This window comes from Scyliorhinus canicula, chromosome 4 (genome assembly GCF_902713615.1).
Source record: "Scyliorhinus canicula chromosome 4, sScyCan1.1, whole genome shotgun sequence".
Classification (NCBI taxonomy): Eukaryota; Metazoa; Chordata; class Chondrichthyes; order Carcharhiniformes; family Scyliorhinidae; genus Scyliorhinus; species Scyliorhinus canicula.
In genome coordinates, this window is record NC_052149.1 from 201,357,034 (window position 1) to 201,378,536 (window position 21,503).

Below are 21,503 nucleotides of genomic sequence, written 5' to 3' on the forward strand. Positions count from 1 at the left end.
CCTTCAATGCCGCTAATGAGTTGGAAATTAATGCAAATGATGTATAATGTTATGCTTGCCATATCTGGGAGAGAACCAGAACTCGCCATCGGGTGCGGGCCGGTAAAATTGCAAACTGATTTTGGCCTTTTCCCAAGATCCATGCCAGGTGCAACACAATAGTTTAATCGCGCCCTTAATGAATAGCAGCCCCAACAATAAATTATTTTTATTTAACTTCTGAAAACTGTTATGGACTGTTCTGAGGAGTGAACATTGGGTAGAGTCCCTGCCTCTTGAGTGTTTGGAAACTTCTCACTAGGAACAGTGAAACTCTTCAAAATATCCCATGTGTTAATTTACAGAATGGCCTCAGTGCGTGTCCAGTTAAACCTGCTGCTTCAGAAATGTTCTATTTGCGCTGATTTTATGGATTCACTGAAGAAAGTCCCTTCAAATTAAATTTATGTGAAAATGAAAGTGAACGATTCAAAACAGGAAATTGTCTTACAATTAGAATCAGCAAGCATCCTTTTTCTGTCAAGGTGGCAAAATTCAAATCCTACAAAATGACAGAGCTTCGTAACATGTGTGAATCATGATAATAAAAGAATAAACTCTTTATGGTTTCCTTAAGGAGTGAAGATTGTGATGGCTGTGGGGCAATCAAATATCCTGGAAATTAGTTGTGAGTTGGTTTCCTTTTTTAAAAAATTTAGTGTACCCAATTATTTTTTTCCAACCAATGGCAATTCAGCGTGGCCAATCCACCTATCTTGCACATCTTTGGATTGTGGTGGTGAAACCCACGTAGACACGAGGAGAATGCGCACACTCCACACGTATAGTGACCTGGGGCCGGGATTGAAACCGGGTCCTCAGCGCCGTAGGCAGCAGTGCTAACAACTGTGCCATGTTGGTTTCTTTCAGCCAGATTTTCACTGCATTGGGAGAAACCTGCAGACAGAATCTAAATATGGATCCCATCTGTGACAGATCAATTTTTCCCGATGGGAATAGGGGGTGGGGCATTGGTTTAAACAGGAGGAAAACCTGAAATCAGCAGGGCCATTTAAACTCAGTGCTGAGTTTAAACAGACCCAATTTTGGCTACTCCAAAGTTGTCTTTGATGTAGGGTCAGAATAGAAGTTTGTTTTTATAAGAGATTAACAACTTGAGGAGATTTAAAAGCTTTAAATGTGCTTTAAGAATGGGAGTTTTTTTTCACTATCACGTGTGCAGGACTGACAGCTGTATTAGATTGTTTTTTTCATCTCCATATGGCACCTTAGGCCTGCCCTTGGTGAATGGCTATGGAATTGGTGTGGAGGGTATGGGAGCCATGTGAGGTGGGTGGGTTGAAGGAGGGTGAGGGCTGAGGTCCTAATTAGTTCCAAAACCACTGAGAGGAAATCCCAGAGAGTAAGATGGGTCTTCGAAGCAGTCCGCCTTGGCATTTGTCTGCCCTTGTAGCTGCCTATGCTCTACTTCTGGGGCTGGTGGGCCTGACTCTATCATGCATCTGTTCCCCTGGGGTGAAAATTACATATTTTTTATTGCGCCGAGTCTGGTGAGTTGTGAAATTTCCTGACTTGAGCTATCCACATCGGGAGCCAAAATCCGGCCTTTTGTTTTTGATTTCATTTCAGCTTTACTGCTGTAAAAGTCTGTGTTCCAGCCATTTCACAGTAATTGCATAGATCTGCAAACAGTGAGGCCCTCTTTTTAAAAAAGTCTGCTCGTTAACACCTTTATTAAATAGGGAGGCTTACCATTAGGGTGCCTTTTAAAAACAAGTCTCGCTTCCAAAGCAATTTCTAAAGCAGCTTTGAAATACTTTTTTTTTCAATCAAACAATTGCAAAGAAATATAATTACATTCATTGCTCCAAAACACCTAAAAGTTCTTCATGAAATTATTTTTTTTTTGATAGGCATTTGCTTTTGTTACTACTTGTCAATTTGTGGATTCACTTTCTCCTTCCCCAGCTACTCTAAAAGCTGCAATGGTCATACTTTCAATTCAGTGCACCAATTCAGCTCTCTGTTAGAGCTGCTCCAAGCTAACGTCCACAACCACCCTATCAGCAAATTCATTGTTTAAAGAAAAATACATTGAAACAAATCAACAAAACACGGAGAGATATAGACAAAGGTACTGTATTCCTCCTCCTGAAAACAATTCTACATATCACAACTGATACCTGTGACCATCCAGTTCTGGTTTCTTGGGCATCCCCTGATTTTAATTGCACCATCATTGGAAACTTGTGCAAGGATGTTTGGAGCGATCGGACCAAATGGGAATTATGTCCCATAGCGAGTGCAATTAGCCGCGTGTTTCCTAGCACTCATAGTGCCAAGAAACATAACTCTATCTAACGTGACTCCTGTTAGATACATGACCTCAGCGGGGAGCATGCGGCCGAGGCCACACTGAGGCCTGTTTGCTGCAGAGGATCCCTGTTCGTCAAAACCCCTCAGTGCAGGGAGAGATCGGGATGCCATTTAAAACTGGCGTCCAGATCTCTCAATCCCCGAAAGCAGCCCCTGAACCTCCCAAAACACCGACTCACCTATAAGGAAGTCATTGGCCGCACCCCACACAACAAACACCTCACATGCACAGAGCACTCCTGGGCCCAATTATTGGTATACAAAAATATTCCAGCTTGGCGCCTTGGTACTGCCAGCCTGGCACCTTGGCCGTGTCAGGCTGGCAACCAGGTGGCACTGCCAGTGTGCCAGGCTGGCAGTACCAAGGAGCCAGACTGGCAGTACCAGTGGCAGGGTGCCAACCTGCCTAAAGGGCAAGCACTTGGGGAACTCCGATGCCCTGGGAGACCCCCACAAGTGCCATTCCATCTGCTCCCTTTTGTGGGGACCAGCACTGAAAGGCACTCACCCGAGGTCCCAACACCTTTATTACCTCAGGGTTCTGCATAGAGTGAAACTAACTGTGTCGCTCTCTAATGCAGATTTGCCATAAAGTGATGCCACGCACAATGGGGGGGGGGGGGGGGGGGCTGCTTTTTGGGCACATCGTGGCCAATTTATCTCCAGAATTAGCTCCCCAAAACTCGCAGCCTCTCTGACAAGCGAGTGCAGAGGAGATTTACTGGAACAATAGCAGGAGTGACGAATGTTATATACAACGGAAGATTAGAGAAATTGGGTTTATTCTCCTTGGAGATTAAGAGTTGACCTTTTGAGGTGTTCAAAATTCTGAACAATTTTGACAGGGTAAAGAAGTTTACCCTAGTTTCCACTAGCTGGTAAGTCAATGACTAGTGGTCACAATTTCAAGATGGTTAACAAGAGATCTAGGAGTGAGAGGAGGGGGAACTTCTTTACTCAGAGAGTTGTTGGTGTTCGGAATGTGCTGCCTGGGAGAGTGGTCAAGGTGGATTCCATGGAAGGTTTCTAAAGAGAGCTGGATAAAAATTTGAAAGTGATGATTTAGAGGGCTACGGAGATAGGGTTGGGGAATGGGACCAGCTAGGTAGCTCTTTTGGGAGCTGGTGCAGACACGATGGACCGAATGGCCTCCTTCTGTGCTGTAAAATTCTACATGCAGTCCCCAGAATCCAATTCCAGGGAGACCAGGACCAGATAAGTGTGGGCTTTCTCAGGGCAGGGTGGGGGGTGGAGGTGAGGCCCGGGTGGTTGGGCAGACGAGGGGGTGGAGACGCTTGAGTGAGAGGGTGGGAGATGAAGCACATGGAGGGTCCATTTTGTGGAAAAGGGCACCTAATGTTGAAAGGAGACTGTTCATGGAGGCATTTCCCCCCAATCCCTGTCCATGTGAGATAGGATCATCTTTTGAGCTTCTCAGTGAATTCCTCCCATAAGCCTGAAAATTGAGGCTGGGTGATAAACATCCTTAAGTACACTTCGCCTGGTCATTTTAAGGCCTCAATTTGGGCAAGGGTGGGCCAGCCTAGGCTTCATCCATCCCACCATAAAATTGCAGAGAGGCTGGCATAACATTCTGACGAATTTTACAGCCACACCCTGCTTACAAACCTGTTGGCGGGAGAATGCAAATTGCTGCCCATATGTGGTTCAGTGTCTTCCTACTCGCTCCCATCACATGTCTTGGGATGCTGTTCAATGAGAAATTATCTGTTTTGGGGGGTTAGATGAGGGATAAATATTGAACAGATCGAAAGGGAGTGCTCCATGTACTTCATCAAACAATGCCATTAACACCAACTGAGAAGGGGCCTCAGTTTATTGTCTCATCTGAGTATGGCAACTCTAACAGTGCAGCACTTGCTCAATACTGTACTAGACTGTCAGTCTAGATTTTGCACTCAAGTCTCTGGAGTGGGATTTGAACCATCATCATTTGACTCAAGAGATGGAAGTGCTGCCCCGAGCTATGGCTTACTTTCGAGCACATAATGTGGAGTGCATTCCAATCAGGTGGCCCTTTGTTATCCTGAAATTGGGCCTGAGGCCTCATTAACATTATCCGGGCAAGATATTGGAGTCTGGTGTGCTTCCACAGACACCTCGTCCAGTTAAAAAAAAAGATGGGTTTAATCTTCAAGATGCAGAATTCACTCATGCCCTCACTAGCGGGACCAATGGAAGGTGGAGGGTGGGGGGGGCAGAATTTAGCAAGAGGCCCAAAAATCAGCTTCACGTCAGCATGAAATTACAGCAGGATCTCTCTGTGTTGCTTACGGTGGCGGATCGGGAATATTACTGGAGGCCAGTGTGAAACCAATTTGCATCCTGCTAATGGGGTGCAGATGAAGGCCCGACCAGAATCTTCCATCTATCCTCAATTCTCTGCAATGGCAGCAGAAATAAAACACGCTAGCCCAGAATACATCTCGACCAGCATGGCATGCAAAAGTTGAGACTTACCCAAAAAAGGCCTGGGTTTGGGACGGAGGCTATCAGTGAAACTGGAACAGCACGATAGTGGGTGGGGGAGAAGCATCAATCAGTTGGATCTTCCAGTTTTAGTGTCTTCAAGGATGTCCATGTTCTTCAGGAGGACAATCTTCTTTCTTCAGGAGGTCCATGTGGGTTTGGGATGGAGGATGCCAGCAACACTGGAACAGCATGGCAGTGGGTGGTGGGAAGCATCCATCGCTGGATCTTCCAGTTTCAGTGTCTTTGAGGAGGTTCATCTTCTTTAGGAGGTCCACCTTCCTTCTTCAATGGTAGGTCAGTGATGTCAGGCGGCATTTAAATATGGCACCCAGATATGAGGGTGGGACGCATGCCATCAAGCTCACCCTGCCATGGAAGACGGTGCACAACCCCCCCAAGTTATGTAGGGGAACGAAGATATGCCGTGGTTTCCCGGTGGCTTCCTCAGCAGGAAACACTCCCCTTCCCTGCCACCACCACCGGACCTCTTCCCAGGTGTGAGAATTCCTCTCAAAGTCCCTAACCTTGCCTGCGACAACCTTGTCCATGGGAGACTGAAAATCTGGGCAATGGGGTAGGTCGGGGACATTGGTGGGAGCACGATGAAGTTAGAGGAGCTGTCTTACCCCTCTTGACTGCACAAGAATACATTTTGTGCTGAAGACTGAAGAATTTGGAGTGGAGCAAGCTTGGTTTCTGCTCAGCTCTGTGGCGTCTAATTTCCCTTGGAGAGGTCTAAATGAGACATTAAATCCTTTATTTACATGTGTAAGTGGCACAAAAGCCTGTTTTAGTTGGGTGTCAGAAACACCTGAAAAATGGCCCACACTAATGTAAAGTCAAGTGTCTTTCAGGCATACTTTTGGTCTGAGAGATTGGTCCCTAAAATTGGCCCTTATTCTACCAGTTTACACCTATTGAATGAGCACTACAGGGTCTAATTTCTAGGCCCTTAATTCTTATCTTAAACCATTTTTTCATTTCAACAACTTTTTAAATTTCATTAAATTAACTCCAAATCTAGACCCCCAGGACTGAAAAGCTGAGGTGCCCAATTAATATTGTTGTGTTGTGGGTTTAAGCATCCTGTGACCCAAAATGGATGCACATGCTTCTGGATCACAGTTTTGCTGGCTGCAAGCTCATTTTGGGAAATTGTTTATGCATTTTCCATGATATTCCATCTTTAATTGGACATAATATCCCTTGGGAGTGAAGTTTTGCAAAAGGATTGCACATTTAGAAAATTGATGCTAAATACTATAACTAAAATCTGAATTCAAAGCTTGCAGTCAGTAACAGAACAATATAGAAATCATCACCTGAAGAGTAATACTATGTTGTGTTTGACACCGCGAATTATAATTTATAAATTGGTAGGAGATTTTATTGTGATGCGACAGTCAAGATAAGCGCAATGATTTTCAATGCTTACCACAAGCAATGTAATTTAATTTACTGCAATTTGCATAAAAAATTCCCAGAGGCAGTAAAAGTGTCATCCTCTGAGTGATATCAAGACACTTGCTGCAAATAATAATTGGAAAGAACAGCAAAGAGTGTGAACAATGGGCCTAATTGAGTACGATTCTCCCCTCGGTTTCTCCCCTCTTCCTTTGCCAATTAATGCTAGTGCATAATTCTGCTAGAGTCAGTAACCACAACAGCATCTGATAACCACTTCATATGTGGCATCTGTGGCAGATGCTGCCTTTCACAGATTGGCCTCTTCGGCCAACAGCAGAAATTCACCCCATGAAGCTACCCATCCCCAACAGATTTGTTGCACATCCATCATCTGACAGAGATGAAAGGAAACCAATGAAAACCCAGCAGTTGTCCTTGAATGCAAAGTGATTGCCAGCAGGCTATCCAAATGTTGATAGTTATTTCAATGTGCTCAGCTATGCCCAGACGCGCTCTTTACAGCAGGATCATCGGATAGCTGGATGAATTGGATGTGCAAACCATTCCACACGTCCCAATTAACCGATCCACAATTCTCTGTTGCTACATCTAACTGTCCCTTAAACGATTTCAGGATTTTTGCCCACATGACTTTACTTGGAAGTACACTACAAATGCTGATGTGATCATTGTATTTCCTTGAAGAGCCACTGATAACAGTTCTGAGATAATTATTTATTAGATTGCACATGTGTTTCCTTGTCCAACGTTCACCATTTAATTTGAATTAGTATTCTAGATAAAATTTTTTAATACCATTTACTGTTGTAATCAAAATGATTACTGCCCACATATCTCCTGTATAAACTGCAAAATCCAAGTCCCTCTAGTCTTTTCTCATAACTCAGATCCCTGAGATTATTCATTTTCCTTCCCAGTCACATATTTTCATTCATCCTGTAATTTTTGGTTCGTCTCCAGGGCAGCAGGGTAGCACAGTGGGTAGCACTGTTGCTTCACAGCTCCAGGGTCCCAGGTTTGATTCCCGGCTTGGATCATTGTCTGTGCGGAGTCTGCACGTTCTCCGTGTCTGCGTGGGTTTCCTCCAGGTGTTCCGGTTTCCTCCCGAAATACATGCTGTTAGGTCATTTGGACATTTTTAATTCTCCCTCTGTGTACCTGAACAGGCGCCGGAATGTGGCGACTAGTGGCTTATCACAATAACTTCATTGCAGTGTTAACGTAAGCCTACTTGTGACAATAAAGACTATTATTAATTCCACTGTTCCTCCTACTTGATAGTGTCTACAATTTGGATTTAGTTTCTGAATACAATTCATGGTAATGGTCCCAACAAAAGTCGTAGTGTATTTGTGGTAGCGTGGCCCCTTTAAGGGCCGATACTTCATGGGCCATGTGACGGACCTAGAGCCTATGGGTGGGGAGTGCACAGCATGTGACTGTAAGCTTATCAGGAATTTAGGCGTGGTTCTGGCCATTGGGGCTTGGTCGGGGGTTGTGAGAACAAGCCCTGTGTATTAGTTGTGCTGTGCAGTGTACATAGTCTGCCTTAGTTCAATAATCCTCTTTTGTGTTTCAACACTGCCTCATTGATCACCTCACAATATTACATGGGCGACGAGAGTAAAACAAGCCAGTCAAAGGCAATTGTTGAAAATTTGGACCGGGTGGAGGACAAGAGCGTCTCCGAATTCTAAATGTTAAAAGATGGTCTGCAGTCAAATCGCAATGCCTCTGTTCGGAAAAATTGATCCATTTGATCCAGAGGTCGAAAATTGGGACCAATGTGTAAAAGCAGCTTTGATACTTTTTCGCTGCCAATAAAATAAAGTCAGAAGAGACACAAAAAGTAATATTGCTGACTGTTTGTGGCCCACAAACATACAACCTCGTGCAAAGTTTAACATCTCCGGAGGATCCAGACTCCAAACCCTTTGATCAATTGGTATAATTAGTGATGGACTATTACCCCAATCCTCCATCATTATGCAGAGATACAAGTTTCCTACAGCCATCAGAGATCTGTGTGAAACGGCATCTGCTTTTGAAGCCAGACTTCAACAAATGTCTGAACATTGTGAATTTAGTAGTTGTCTCAGCGACATGTTGCATGACCGGTTGGTCTGTGGGATGTCAACTTAAATACTCAGAAGCCGTTGCTGGCAGAAACCAAGATATCCTTAGACAAGGTGGCTGAGTTGGCTTAAGCGACTGAAAGCGCTGAACAAAGTGCTTTCGAATTGCAAAGCGTGTAGACCAAGGTGACCTTGTCAGAGCGGGAAGCAGCGGCCTCTAGAGATTCCCAAAGCGAGGGAGCAGTGGAGTCTGAAAAAACGAAAATTGACAGGCAGTCACAAAGCTTAAAGGTTTGTTACCATTGTGGGGGAGAAGTCCCCAAGGACAGATGTAGGTACAAAGAATTCAACTGTTTCAAAAGTATTAGGAAATGCCATTTGCAAGCCAGATGCAGAGGCAGACAGTGTAATTCGAGCCCCCCCCCCAAAAAAAACAGAAACTCCAATCAACAAGCTTGAGGAAGATCCTGAAGAAACATCAGAAGTATGCAATCATAATATGGTGACATTAAGTAAACCCCCCACCCTAGTGAGATCACCCTCATCATGATTGGCCGTCCACTTAAAATGGAGGTTGATACAGGGGTGGCTCCAGAAGTGGGTGAGCAGGTGTTTAAGTGCCTGCATAGTCATAAAATCATAGAATTTACAGTGCAGGGAGGGTTGGAACCTGTGAATCTCAGCAGTACTTTAGCCACCTTAGCCACCTGTACTGGAGAGGCACTGAAGATACCAGCATCGTACCAACAGCAGTCCGCCCAGTTACCATTAATTATTGTGGAGGGAAAGAGGCCAAGCCTCATGGGGCATGATTGGCTGAAGAAAATCAAATTGAATTTGTTAGTAATGTTCAGTATCACCGACGGTGTTTACCAGGAGCCTCCACGGCAATATCATGAGGCCCTCCAGAGAGAGTTAGAATGCATTAAAGGTGTTAAGGCAAAGATCTATGTAGAGCCAGGAGCAACACCAATAGTATTTTGCATCAGACTGGTGCCTTATGCTCTACACCAAAAGGTAGAGGTGGAGTTGAAACATCTGGAAGACCTCGGAGTAAATACTCCAGTACAGTTTTCAGAATGGGTTGCACCCACAGTACCAGTGTTGAAGATGAACTACACAGTGTGAATATGTGGTGATTATTCGATGATAGTGAACAGGGAGGCTAAGGTAGATAAATATCATATACCTTGAACAGAAGATTTATGTATGCTAAATTGGCTGGAGGTCTTAAACGCACCAACTTAGATTTAAGCCATGCATACCAGCAGCTTGAGCTGGAAGAAGACTCAAGAAAGTGTGTTATTAGAAATACCCATAAAGGCTTGTTCCAATCTACAGGTTTGCTTTTCGGTATCTTGTTGGCCTGTGTAATATTCCAGTGCACAATGGAGAGTCAGTTGCAGGGAATTCAAAAGGTTGTATTGATCTGGGCGATGCCCTAGTGACAGGGGCAACACCAGAAGAGCACAGTGCGAATTTGGAAGCCTTTTACAGGTTCAAAGAAGCCGATATTCGGTTAAAGTGGGAAAAGTGCATGTTTCAGGTTGATGAAGTCAAGTAGTTAGGTTTCAGAATTGATGCAAAGGGGTTACACCCGCTTGAAAATAAAACAAAGGCAATCAAAGGCGTTCCAGACCCAAAGAATGTATCAGAATTTAAGTATTTTCTAGGGCTGGTCAATTATTAGGGCCGTTTTCTATCTAAACTGTCGATCATTTTGGCACCCCTACATCAATCTTTTAAAAAGCACCAGCATTGGAAATGGGAGGAGGCTCAGACGATTGATTGGGTCAAACAGGCCAAGCACTCCTCGGACTTACTAGTCCATTTCAACACGGATAAACCCATCGTTGTTATTTGTGTCACATCTCCGTAGGGCATTGGTGCGATACTCTCACACAAAATGGCAGATGGTGCGGTTTGATTGTCAGTTGTCTCCACATCCTAAACACTGTCAGATGCTGAAAGGAAATATTCCCAGATTGACAAAGGAAGTCTGGCCGTTATTTATGCCGTAAAAAGTTTCATTAATGCCCTCAGAATTGCGAAAGGTTGGAGAGGTATCCATGGGGGGGGGGGGACAGGGAATATAGAGTTTCACTCTATGTGAATAACCTTGCTCCTCTACATCTCGGACCCCCAACCCAGTATGGAAGGGATCATGAAGCTCTTAAAGGAGTTTGGAGTTCTCTCAAGCTACAAACTCAACCTGAGCAAAAGCAAAGTCTTCCCGTTGAACCTGCAAGGGAGATGGACAGAGCTGGAGCGACTAACATTCAAACAAGCTCAAAACAAATTCTGCTACCTGGGGATCAAATTGATCATGACTGGACATGGATCCACAAATGCAACCTGACGAGTCTGGTGGAGGAAGTTAAAAGGGACCTGCAGAGGTGGGACACAATCCCACTCTCACTGGCAGGTAGAGTGCAGACAAAATGTAAATACTGCCTAGGCTCCTCTTCCTGTTTCAACTATACCGAAAGGGAACAAAATGAGGTATATACAGGTCAATATCAAGAACTTCCTCCGTAGAGAAATAATGACGTACCCTGGATGCCAGGACACTCGCTAGTTGAGGAACTGTTGGACCGAGGGGAAAGGAACTGTGTGGACCTGCAAGGATGACTGTTGGAGAGGTCCACCCCCCCCCCCTCCCCGAACCCGGCATTGACATGGGAAAAATGGGAGGAGGAACTAGGAATCGAAGTAGGGGGAGACTCTGGATCAAAGCACTATACAGGGCAAACACCACCTCCACATGCACAGGGCTGAGCCTAATGCAGCTGAAGGTGGTGCACAGAGCGCACATAACCAGAACCCGAATGAACAGGTTGTTCCCGGAGGTGGAGGACAAATGCAAACGGTGCCGGGGAGGCCCAGCCAACCACACCCACATGTTCTGGGCCAGCCCCAGACTTGTCGGGTTCTGCACAACCTTCTTTGAGGCAATGTCCAGGGTTGTGGAATGAGGGTGGAGCCGTGCCCAAAAGTGGCAGTCTTCGGGGTGTCAGATCAGCCAGAACTCTTTATCGGGAAGGGGGCCGACACCCTAGCCTTTGCCCCTTGATTGCCTGCCGAAGAATCCTGCTCAGCTGGTGATTGGCAGTACCACCCAAAGCTGCAGACTAGCTGTCCGACCTGTTGGAATTCCTCCAACGGGACAAGATAAAATTTGCCATCCGTGTGTCAGAAGAACACTTCCACAGGATCTGGAAGCCATTCACCAACTTGTTGCAAGACCTGTTCGTAGCCAGCAACCAGTAAAGGGGGTGTGGGGGGGGGGGGGGGGGGGGGGGGGGGGGGTAGGCATAGATGAGCCACGGATCGGAAAGGAAAGGGAAGGGGAGAGACGGAAAGGGAAGGGGAGTGAGGGGGTGGGACAAAAGCCCATTAACAAGACCGCGGGACATAGTGACATAATAGCAGGAGACGGACCCGAGGGCTAGCAAGAAAACGCAGAGGAAGCAACAACACGCTGGGCAGTACACGCTAGGGCCAGCACTGGGCAGACCAACGAAGGCAGAGCGGCCAAAGGGTGACTATAGCCACAGAGGGAGGTGGAATCATGTAAATATGTACAACGATCCTGGTTTGTATCATTTGTATTTTCTTCCTCTCGTTGTCCTTTGGCTTACCTCTGACTTGTAATTTTTAATTTTTCTTTGGTTGCGTTGCTCAATACTATCAGCGGTGATGAAACTTGTAAATTCAAAGTACGAACTGGAATGTGTGACATAAAAATGTGAAAACCAATAAAAACATTTTTTTGTAAAGTTTCATTGATACGTTTACGGTCATCTCAGACCATAAACCTTTACTTGGTATTTTCCGTGAAGATAAGTCCGTCCCACCAATGGCTTCTGCCTGAGTGCAAAGGTTGACACTGCTCTTGGCTGCACATTCGTTTACCTTTCAGCCATTGACAGAGAACAAAGATATCCAATGCGGATGCTTTGAGCAGGCTTCTATAGGGACGGGCAATAAATGATGACCTAAACAGTAACACCCCCATTGCGTAAATGAATAAAAACAAAAATATTACCACAAAGAATTTCCGAACCTCCCACTCTGCAGGAGATTGTCCTGGTTCTAAATTTTCTTGACACCATACCTATTTCATCTGGCCACATTAAAGCATGGACCAACAGAGACACTGGCAAAAAAATGGTTCTTAAAGGCTGGCATTTGGAGAAGTCGGAACAGATTAGGCTCTATGTGCAATATTGGGACAAAGTCATTTGTGAGGAAGGGTCCTCCTGTGGAGTTGCAGAATGGTACTGCAACCCCTGGGGTGGCTGCCTCTTCTCCAAGAGTTACACAGTGGTCATACAGGGCAATCTAAAATGAAGGTACTGGCCCGGAGTTACATATGGTGACCTGGGATCAACAAGGACGCGAAAGTATGGTCAATCAGTGAGACCACTGTCAGTCTCAACACAATCTTCCGCCTCTAGCATGTTTGCACTCAGGAGTGACCAGGGCATTGGTGAATGGCACTCCACATAGACTTTGCGGGTCCTTTTTGGGTATGATGTTTTGGTGATCGTAGATACCCACTCAAAGTGGCTAGATGTACAGTCTGTATGTTCGACCACCGCAGCAGCCACAATGAGCAAGCTACACCAAATGTTGTTTCATTGTTTCAGACAACGGCACTGCCCTCACAGCCTCAAAGTTTCAATGCTTTGTGAAATCCAATGGGATCCAACACGTAAGGACAGCCCCCTACAAACTCGCATCAAACAGGCTGGCTGAAAGAGCTTTCCTTCCAGACTTTCAACGCATTGATGAAGAAGCAAGCTCGTAGGCCACCACTACTTCGCTTGCCAGACTTCTTGCTCTCGTATAATTCAACCCCGCACACCACCACTGTGGTACCCTGGCTGATTTGTTAAAGGACCGGTGTGGGCTTGACCTTATTTTTCTAAATTTGTCGGGGAGGGTGGAGGCTAAGCAAGCCTCACAGAAAAGCTACCATGCAGGACAGGTCGTTTCACGTCGATGATTTAGATCTGTAAGAGACTTAAGAGGGGAGGAATGTGGTAGCGTCGCTAATTTTTTAATTCATTCCCAAGATTTACTTTGAATCCTCAGAACTTTGAGCTGGTAGCCTTTTGTGCGAAACTTTATCAAATGCCTTTCAGAAGTTTACCACGGTCCGCTGGGTTACCACTTGTTACAAAAAAAATCATTATTTAGTGTGGAAATGAACGAAGATTAATAGATCAATAACTGTAATTCTTGAGTTGCTTATATCTAATGAGTCATCTTTTTGAATGTGGGCACTACATCAGTTCGTTTCCAATTTGTCAAGACCTCCCCATAATTTGTCAATGAGCCACAATTCTCCCCCTTCGTCCGTGAAGTTTAATGAACTGACAGTTAAGCAAACACATAAACCATTCTCCCTTTTCTTCCTTGTTCAATCTCTAAGGTATTAATATCAGCGCAAGCAACATTTCACACTATATTCTGGGTAAGGAGCACTAACTTGAATCTCTCCTTCTTCCCTAACAAAATTACTTGCATGCAGACCCTTTGTCTATTTTAACAGGATCACACTACATCAGCTGTCTACTGCCATCTAGGAGATATTGGTCACATGTCAGCGAAGTGACTCAATCGTGTGCGTCATGGCAACTTCCAGTCAGTCTTGTGTAAATGTGAAGTATTCTTTGCATGGAGTCACACACGACTGAGAGAATGGCAACCATTGTGTGGCAGTTACTGGAAAGAAAGGGAACACTGGTTGAATGACCCTCAGGAGAACGGGAATATTGCTGCCCCGCTATGAAACTCCCTTAACTACAGCCAACAAAAACAATTTGAAGTTGAAACAGAAAATGCTGCAAAAAATCTCAGGTCTGGCAGCGTCTGTGGAGTTAACGTTTCAAATCTGCATGAATCTTCTTCAGAACTGATGAGAGGAAGGAAAGTGATGGATTTTGACTTTGGAAGAGGTAGAGCAACTGTAGCAAAATAGAAGATCAGGGATAGGTGGGAGTTCAGGAGAGATTGACAAAGATGTCACGGACACAAAACAAAGGGAGCGGTAATGATAGTGTTTAAGACTAAGATAGGTGTTAATAGTGGTATAAAGGTCAGATAACGGAATGTGATAATAGCAGAACAAGGGTTAGTGCTCTCTAAGAGCAAGAAAAAAAATAATATGTTACATTTTTGTGGCGGGAGGGGCTTTGGGGGAAACAAAATACCAAAATGGAGGATGGAGCTCATGGTCTTTAGTTGCTGAACTGTTAGTCCAGAAGCTGTAAAATGCTTCATTGGAATTTTCAAATGCTGGTCCTTTCCATCACAAGGATTGCCTACTTGTTGCTCTTGTTTGCACTGGGCTTCACTGGAGCATTACAGCAGACCAAGGACAGAATGTGAGCACGAGATGGTGAATTGAAATGGCAAGTGACAGGAAGGCCAGGGTCATGCTTAGGGACTGAGTGAAGGTGTTCCGCAAAGCAGTCACCCAGTCTGAATTTAGTCTCTACATATAGAGGAGACTGTATTGGGAGCAGAGTATGCAGTAGATCAAATTGAAGGAGATGCAAGTGAAATGTTGCTTCACTTGAAAGGAGTGTTTGGAACCTGGAGGTTCCAACCTGGAGGGAAGAGGTAGAGTGGCAGGTCTTACACCTCCTGCGATTGCCTGGGAAGGTGCCATGAGAAGGAGATGATACATTGGGGGTTAAAGAGGGGTGGAGCAGGATGTTCAGGAGGGAAGTCTATATGCACTGCTGACGGGGGAGGTGAGGGGAAGATGCGTTGGGCGGTGATATAATTCTGGACTTGGTGGAAATGCTGGAGGATGTTCTTTTGAATGGTGAGGCTGGTGGAGTGAAAAGTGGGGACAAGGGGAACCCTATCATGGTTCTGGAAGGGAGGTGAAGGGGTGAGGGCAGAGGTGTGGGATATAGGTCATTCAAGGTTGAGGGCCTTGTCAACAACAGTGCGGGGAAGCCTCAACTCAGGAAAAAGGAAGACATGTCAAAGATGCAATTTTAGAAGGAAGCATCACTGGAACAAATGCAACAGAGGGAGAGAAACTGGGAGAGTGAGATGATATCCTTACATGAAGCGGGGTGTGAGGAGCTGTAGTCGAGGTAGCTGTGAGAGTCGGTGGGCTTGTGATGAGTATTTGGGCAGCATGGTAGCATTGTGGATAGCACAATCGCTTCACAGCTCCAGGGTCCCAGGTTCGATTCCGGCTTGGGTCACTGTCTGTGCGGAGTCTGTACATCCTCCCCGTGTGTGCGTGGGTTTCCTCCGGGTGCTCCGGTTTCCTCCCACAGTCCAAAGATGTGCGGGTTAGGTGGATTGGCCATGCTAAATTGCCCGTAGTGTCCTAAAAAGTAAGGTTAAGGGAGGGGGGTTGTTGGGTTACGGGTATAGGGTGGATACGTGGGTTTGAGTAGGGTGATCATTGCTCGGCACAACATCGGGGGCCGAAGGGCCTGTTCTGTGCTGTACTGTTCTATGTTCTATGTTCTATGTCTATCATCAGAAATGGAGGCAGAGAAGTCGAGGAAGAGAAGCACAGGTGAGAGTGGGTGCTTTTAAAAACAATTTGCAGTTATACAGAGAATTTATTAAAGAAAAAGACATCTCAAACTCTTTCAGAGAAATAAGAAGTAAATGAACTTTCAGCCTAAGAAAGGGATTAGAAATGACGGCCAAAGGCATGGCTGAAGGAGGAGGTGGAGGGGTTGGAAAGGGAATTCTGGAGTGTGAGGCATAAGCAGCTCAAAGCACTGTGGTGAAAAGGAGGGATACAAATTCAAAACAAAGTCAGCGGAGCAGAGAATGTTAGCAATAAGGATGGGCGAGTGGGAGTTGACACTGAATTTTCACCATGCAGAGGGGAATTAAGGGCTGATTTCAGGTCAGGAACTGATTAACGTTATGATTATCATGTGGGTGAGCCCTTAAGTGGTTTAGAGACAGGTTCATTGTCCAATTAAGGATGGCAGGCAGGCTTTCAAAGTTGTTCATTCAATCGGGGAGGGGGCAGGGCACCAAAGTTTCAGATCTTAGCATGGAACAGGAAAAGGAGGGGAAATATTTGGGTGAGCTGATGTTTGCAGAGAGGGTGGAGGACGAGAAACTATCCAGACTGGATGAAGGTTTCAGTAACAGAAGGACTGAGGAATGCAATGGAGAAGATTGATGCAATGTTAGTGAAAGTAGGCAATCCTTGTGATGGAAAGGACCAGCATTTGGGGCAGCATGTTAGCACAGTGGTTAGAACAGTTGCTTCACAGCTCCAGGGTCCCAGGTTCGATTCCCGGCTTGGGAAAATGTCTGTGCGGAGTCTGCACATTCTCCCCAGTGTCATGAGAATGTCACTTTAAGAAATGTTTGAATGCTCATGTTACTGCAGTGATGTCAGAGTGTGGGTGGAGCTAAGCTCTGGCTCTGCTTTTTAGTTTGACTTTGAGAAAAGCTTGGGTGTGTCTGTGTTTTTTTGGTTTTGTTTTCAGTGTTGGAGCTGAAGCCAGACAAAGCAGGTGTACTGTTGTTCTCTCTGCCATGAAAAGACTATCTCTTGATCATTTGGTGAATTCAGAATTATAAATGTTCTCAGTAGTAACTTTAAGCTGATGTACTTCTGTTAAAGGTTATGTTTTTTGTAAGTCTTATGGATGTTAAAAGGACAGCGTAAGCATTACTTAGTGTTTTATTCTTTGGAGGTTGTATTTGAATCGATGGTTGATAAGATGTTCACTGTTTAAAAAGGTTAACTTGAGTTCACAGAATAAACATTGTTTTGCTTTTAAAAAATACTTTTCCATTTCTGCTGTACCACATCTGTGGAGTGGGCCGTGTGCCCCCCATACCACAATCTATTAAAAGTTGTGGGTCAGGTGAACTCCATGATATACTTTGGGGTTCTCTAAACCCTGGCCCATAACACCAGTGTCTGTGTGGGTTTCCTCCGGGTGCTCCGGTTTCCTCCCACAGTCCAAAGATGTGCAGGTTAGGTGGATTGACCATAATAAATTGCCCTTAGTGTCCAAAGAAGTTGGGTGGGGTTGCTGGCTTGCAGGGATGGGGTGGAGGCATGGGCTTTAGTGGGGTGCTCTTTCCAAGAGCCGGTGCAGACTCGATGGGCTGAATGGCCTCCACCTGCGCTGCAAACTCTATGAAATTCACCTCAAGAGTTGACTATAATACCAAGGTTGTAGTCATTCTGCTTTAATCTGAGACAATGTCAGGGAGGGTTATGGAATTTGTGACAATGATATTAGACCACAAAGGCTTTTGTCTATTTATTTATTTTTAAAAAGTTTATTTTCCAATTAAGGGGCCATTTAGCATGGCCAATCCACCTAGCCTGCACATTTTTATGGGGGTTGTGGGGGTGAGACCCACACAGTCACAGGGAGAATGTGCAAACTCCAAATGGATAGTGATCCGGGGCCGGGATCGTACCCGGGTCCTTGACGCCGTGAGGCAGCAGTGCTAACCACTGTGCCACCGTGCTGCCCGTCCAGTTAACATTTCATTGTGAGAAATTATGCCTGTCTAATTCCAGCCTGGATAACGGATAAACAACCTATCAACATGGAGACAATGGAAGAGTTGAGTGAGGTGGTGGAGAGGTAAACCTTAGCCTGGATGCTATAACACCGTTGATCCTTTTTGACTGCTGTCCCCGTTAGAGGTGAGGAACAAACTTACCTTCATCTTGCTCCTGATATGACAAAACCTCTTTTTTCATACAGCCAGGTTTGAGGGAGTTGCTATAGGTGATTACACTAACATGATCACTGGCATGTACCAATACTGTATTTTTAGTGGCTGCGGATCTGCAGCTCCAAATACGACGATTTTCCTTTGCTGCAGTTTTTGCCGCAATTACTCAGTTACAAAGAAACAACTGTTACCCACTATGCACAATTAGTTCAATTCCATCCATCATCATAACTATCCTTTTTCTGACGATCTGCGGCCCTTAACAAGCTGCTATTTCTCTGGATGTTGCGATCTGCTGCTGGGCTTTTACCCAGGGCAAACTTTTCCTATTTCACTAGGTCCATGCAAACTTGGGGGCAAGGACATCTCAAAATTCAGCGCACCCTAACTCTTGAACAGCCGAGCCAGCGAAAGCTTATTTTTGCCTTTCCTGCAACACTGGGGCTAACATACATTTAAGGAAAGTATAATTTATTTCCTTGAGTATAATGCACATTTAAAGAAAGGTTTAATTTTTTTCCTCACATTTCGGCAATGTCTAACAGACGGCAAATTCCACAAATGCACCACTACCAACTCACCAGAATAATTCCCTTCCACCCTCTGAGGTTGTCAGTTTTCGTTCCCTCTGCCAGATGACCTGGCCAAGATGAGTGAAAGCTACATTGTGAATAACGGAAATGACCTTCCTCCAGCTGAAAAACAGCACAAAAACATCACCAATAGGGTCTTGGAGGCTTTTGTCAGAACCTCAGTGGTTGAGCCAACACTTTACTGTGATCCAAGATAAATCTTATTTCATGTATCTGTAAATGCCCATTTGTTAGGGAAGTGATTTTACAAGTGAATAAAGTTACAGATTTCTAACATCCCTTTCAAATTAAGCTTCCACTCAGAATGACTAAGTTGGATAATCATTTCCCAATCTCTACCATCTGTGCATTCTCCATCAGCCAACATCAACAAGCTCATTTTTAATGTTCTGCCTATGTTCCTTTTTTAAATAAAAATAGGCATCTGTATGCACATAAAAGCAGAAATAAATTCAGCCCTTTCAGCTCTTCCTATCACCGAGGCTTTGGTCAGCAACCAGGCGAACCAGTTTTCATCGCTTTCCCACGTAAATCCATAGCCCCATATTGATTCAGGAATCAATCCAATTTCCTTTCAGACACTTCAACTGAACCAGCATTCACTAGGTGGCAGTCTGTTCCAACTTCTAGTTTGGGTTATACAATGCTGCAGATGCTGCTATCCAAATGTGGCTGCCACCATAGCTTTGAATCACGGCCATGCTGCTCTGGTATCCTCCCAAGGTAGCCAGCTCAATTCAGTCAGAGACAGGAGCTTATGCAGCATTTTCTGTTTTTAGCTCAATTCAGTGTTCAGTGGTGGAAATGGCCAGAATCTTTGTTGATGACTTCAGTGCATTTAACGACTACAATGAGCCAAGAAGGGCGCTACAATAGCTTCCTAATCTCCAATTTGTTTTCTGAGAAAGCAGCGGTTAAAATTATTAAAAGGAAACTTTACTGTGGCAAAAGCTATCCTGGCGTATTCTTCCTGATGTAATTGTTTAAATTCACGTGCCCATTTTTTCCCATCGTTCTACATAGCGAATACATAATGTAAGAAATAGTAACGGAATAGTAATGACGCCTGGTCGGGTCTCCCAGGTGATTGGAGGGCCCTGGGTGTGACAAATTAAGTTCTTTACCCGTCAGTCTGGTCTCAATAAAACTCGAGAGGGATCTATAGGTATGGTATTATTTATTTTTAAACAGCTTGCAAGGCTGACCTGCTCTATAGAGATTCAGAACACATACAGTCTCCTGAAGCTCCCAGAACCAAGTGAGACCGAGGACAAAGAGATCTCTATACATATCATTCAAATGGCATCAAATTTCACAAACAAGATTCCCATAGGTCATCCTATACACCTCCTGACCTGGCCATATATCCTGATTGGCTCACTTCACATTCCTCAACCCTGGGCCTCTTGTTACCCAACATTCTTTTCACCATCCTTTGCACGAGGCTCCCCTCCCCCCTTTCTGGTCATGCTCAATTCCTTTGTTCTTTGCCTGCTAACTCACTGCCATCGGACCGGCTCTATCCTCTACATTATTCTAACTAATTATCCTATTTTATATCACATTCGTTTGTTCAATTCCTCAGGTGGTTGGGCATTGGGCAGGGTGGTACACTGATACTCCCACAGGCACACGGACACCGTGGCACTGCCACACTAGTACTGCCAGGATGTCCTGGTGGCACTGCCAGACGTTCAGGGGAACTGCCATGCTACCAGGCTGGCAATGCCCAGGTGCCCAGATGCCAGGGATCGGGCCTGGGGGTGCCCTGCCTTAAAGAGGTAGGGTGGGGGGGGGGGGAGCTCGAGGACTCCCTAAGAGGTCAGTTTCAGCAGGGAGTGTCCGGAGGCCGCAGTGGAGAAGCAGACGGCAGTCGACAGATTGGGGTGGCATATAAAAAGTTGCGCCCTGATTGATCTGTGAGTCAACTCCATACACTGCTGAGCAGAGTCTTGCTAGATAGCGGGGTCATTCTCAACACTGCTGGCACCGAGAGACACTCTGCAATATGCACCTAAAACGCGACTCTGTTATTTGTTAAATCGTGCCACTAGCCTCCGCTGCTCTCTCAATTAGGGAATTCCAAAGAAATTCCTCTCCCTCTTAAATGAAACTGTGTCCCTTAGTTCTAGTATCCCCCTTTGGGGCTCGATCAACCAGCCGCGTTGCGATCAAATGGGAGCGTGACACAGCCAATGTATACAAAGAGCGGCCTCCCGCAGGCTTCCAGATAACCAGTATGCCTCACGATCAGAATCCCACCCACATTGGGCGGGACCAAGCCTCGCACAACTAAGTTGTGTTTAAACCTGCTTAGGCATGATTACCTGGGATCTACCGGCCTCCCGGCATCCACTAGCCTCCCGAGGGAGACCCCAGTCGGATGCCATTCAGTACTGGACCACACAAGTGTGTACCAAGTGGACGGGCACTTTGGGGGTCTCCCGGGCAATCGATGGCCCTTTGGACGGTCAGGGATAGGACAGGGAGGCCCCCTGGCTCTCCCCTTGGAATGTGAGTACTTTGGCACTGCCAGGCTGGCACCTTGGCACTACCATGCTGGCACTGCCAAGGTGCCCAACTGGCACTGCAAAGCCGACATGAGCGTTGCCATGATGTCAGTGCCAGGATGCCTGAGTGCCAGGATGGCACTGTCAAGGGTCAGGGCCTGAGGGGGCCATGTCCATGAAAAGAGGGTGGAAGGGCTATGAAGGGTGGGAGTGTGGTGGAGTGCAAGGCAGATTTGAAAGGGCCTCTGGAAGGTTTGGGGAGTGTGAAAGGGTGGGGGTCCTGGAGGGGGGAGGAAAGGGAGTGTGGGGAGGCC

At 45.6% G+C, this 21,503-nt stretch overlaps 1 protein-coding gene across 6 annotated transcripts in view; it reads right to left on the minus strand.

The window, feature by feature from the left end:
- The window catches only part of tcf7 (transcription factor 7), a 265,368-nt gene that overhangs the window by 87,939 nt on the left and 155,926 nt on the right, over nucleotides 1-21,503 (minus strand). For 4 of the 6 annotated variants that reach the window (XM_038795905.1, XM_038795903.1, XM_038795902.1 and 1 more), the window contains exon 4: nucleotides 18,668-18,781. The exons of the other annotated variants lie outside the window; for them this stretch is intronic. In XM_038795905.1, coding sequence (XP_038651833.1) covers nucleotides 18,668-18,781 — 114 coding nt within the window. The remainder of the gene's footprint in view (nucleotides 1-18,667; nucleotides 18,782-21,503) is intronic. 6 annotated transcript variants of the gene reach the window in all.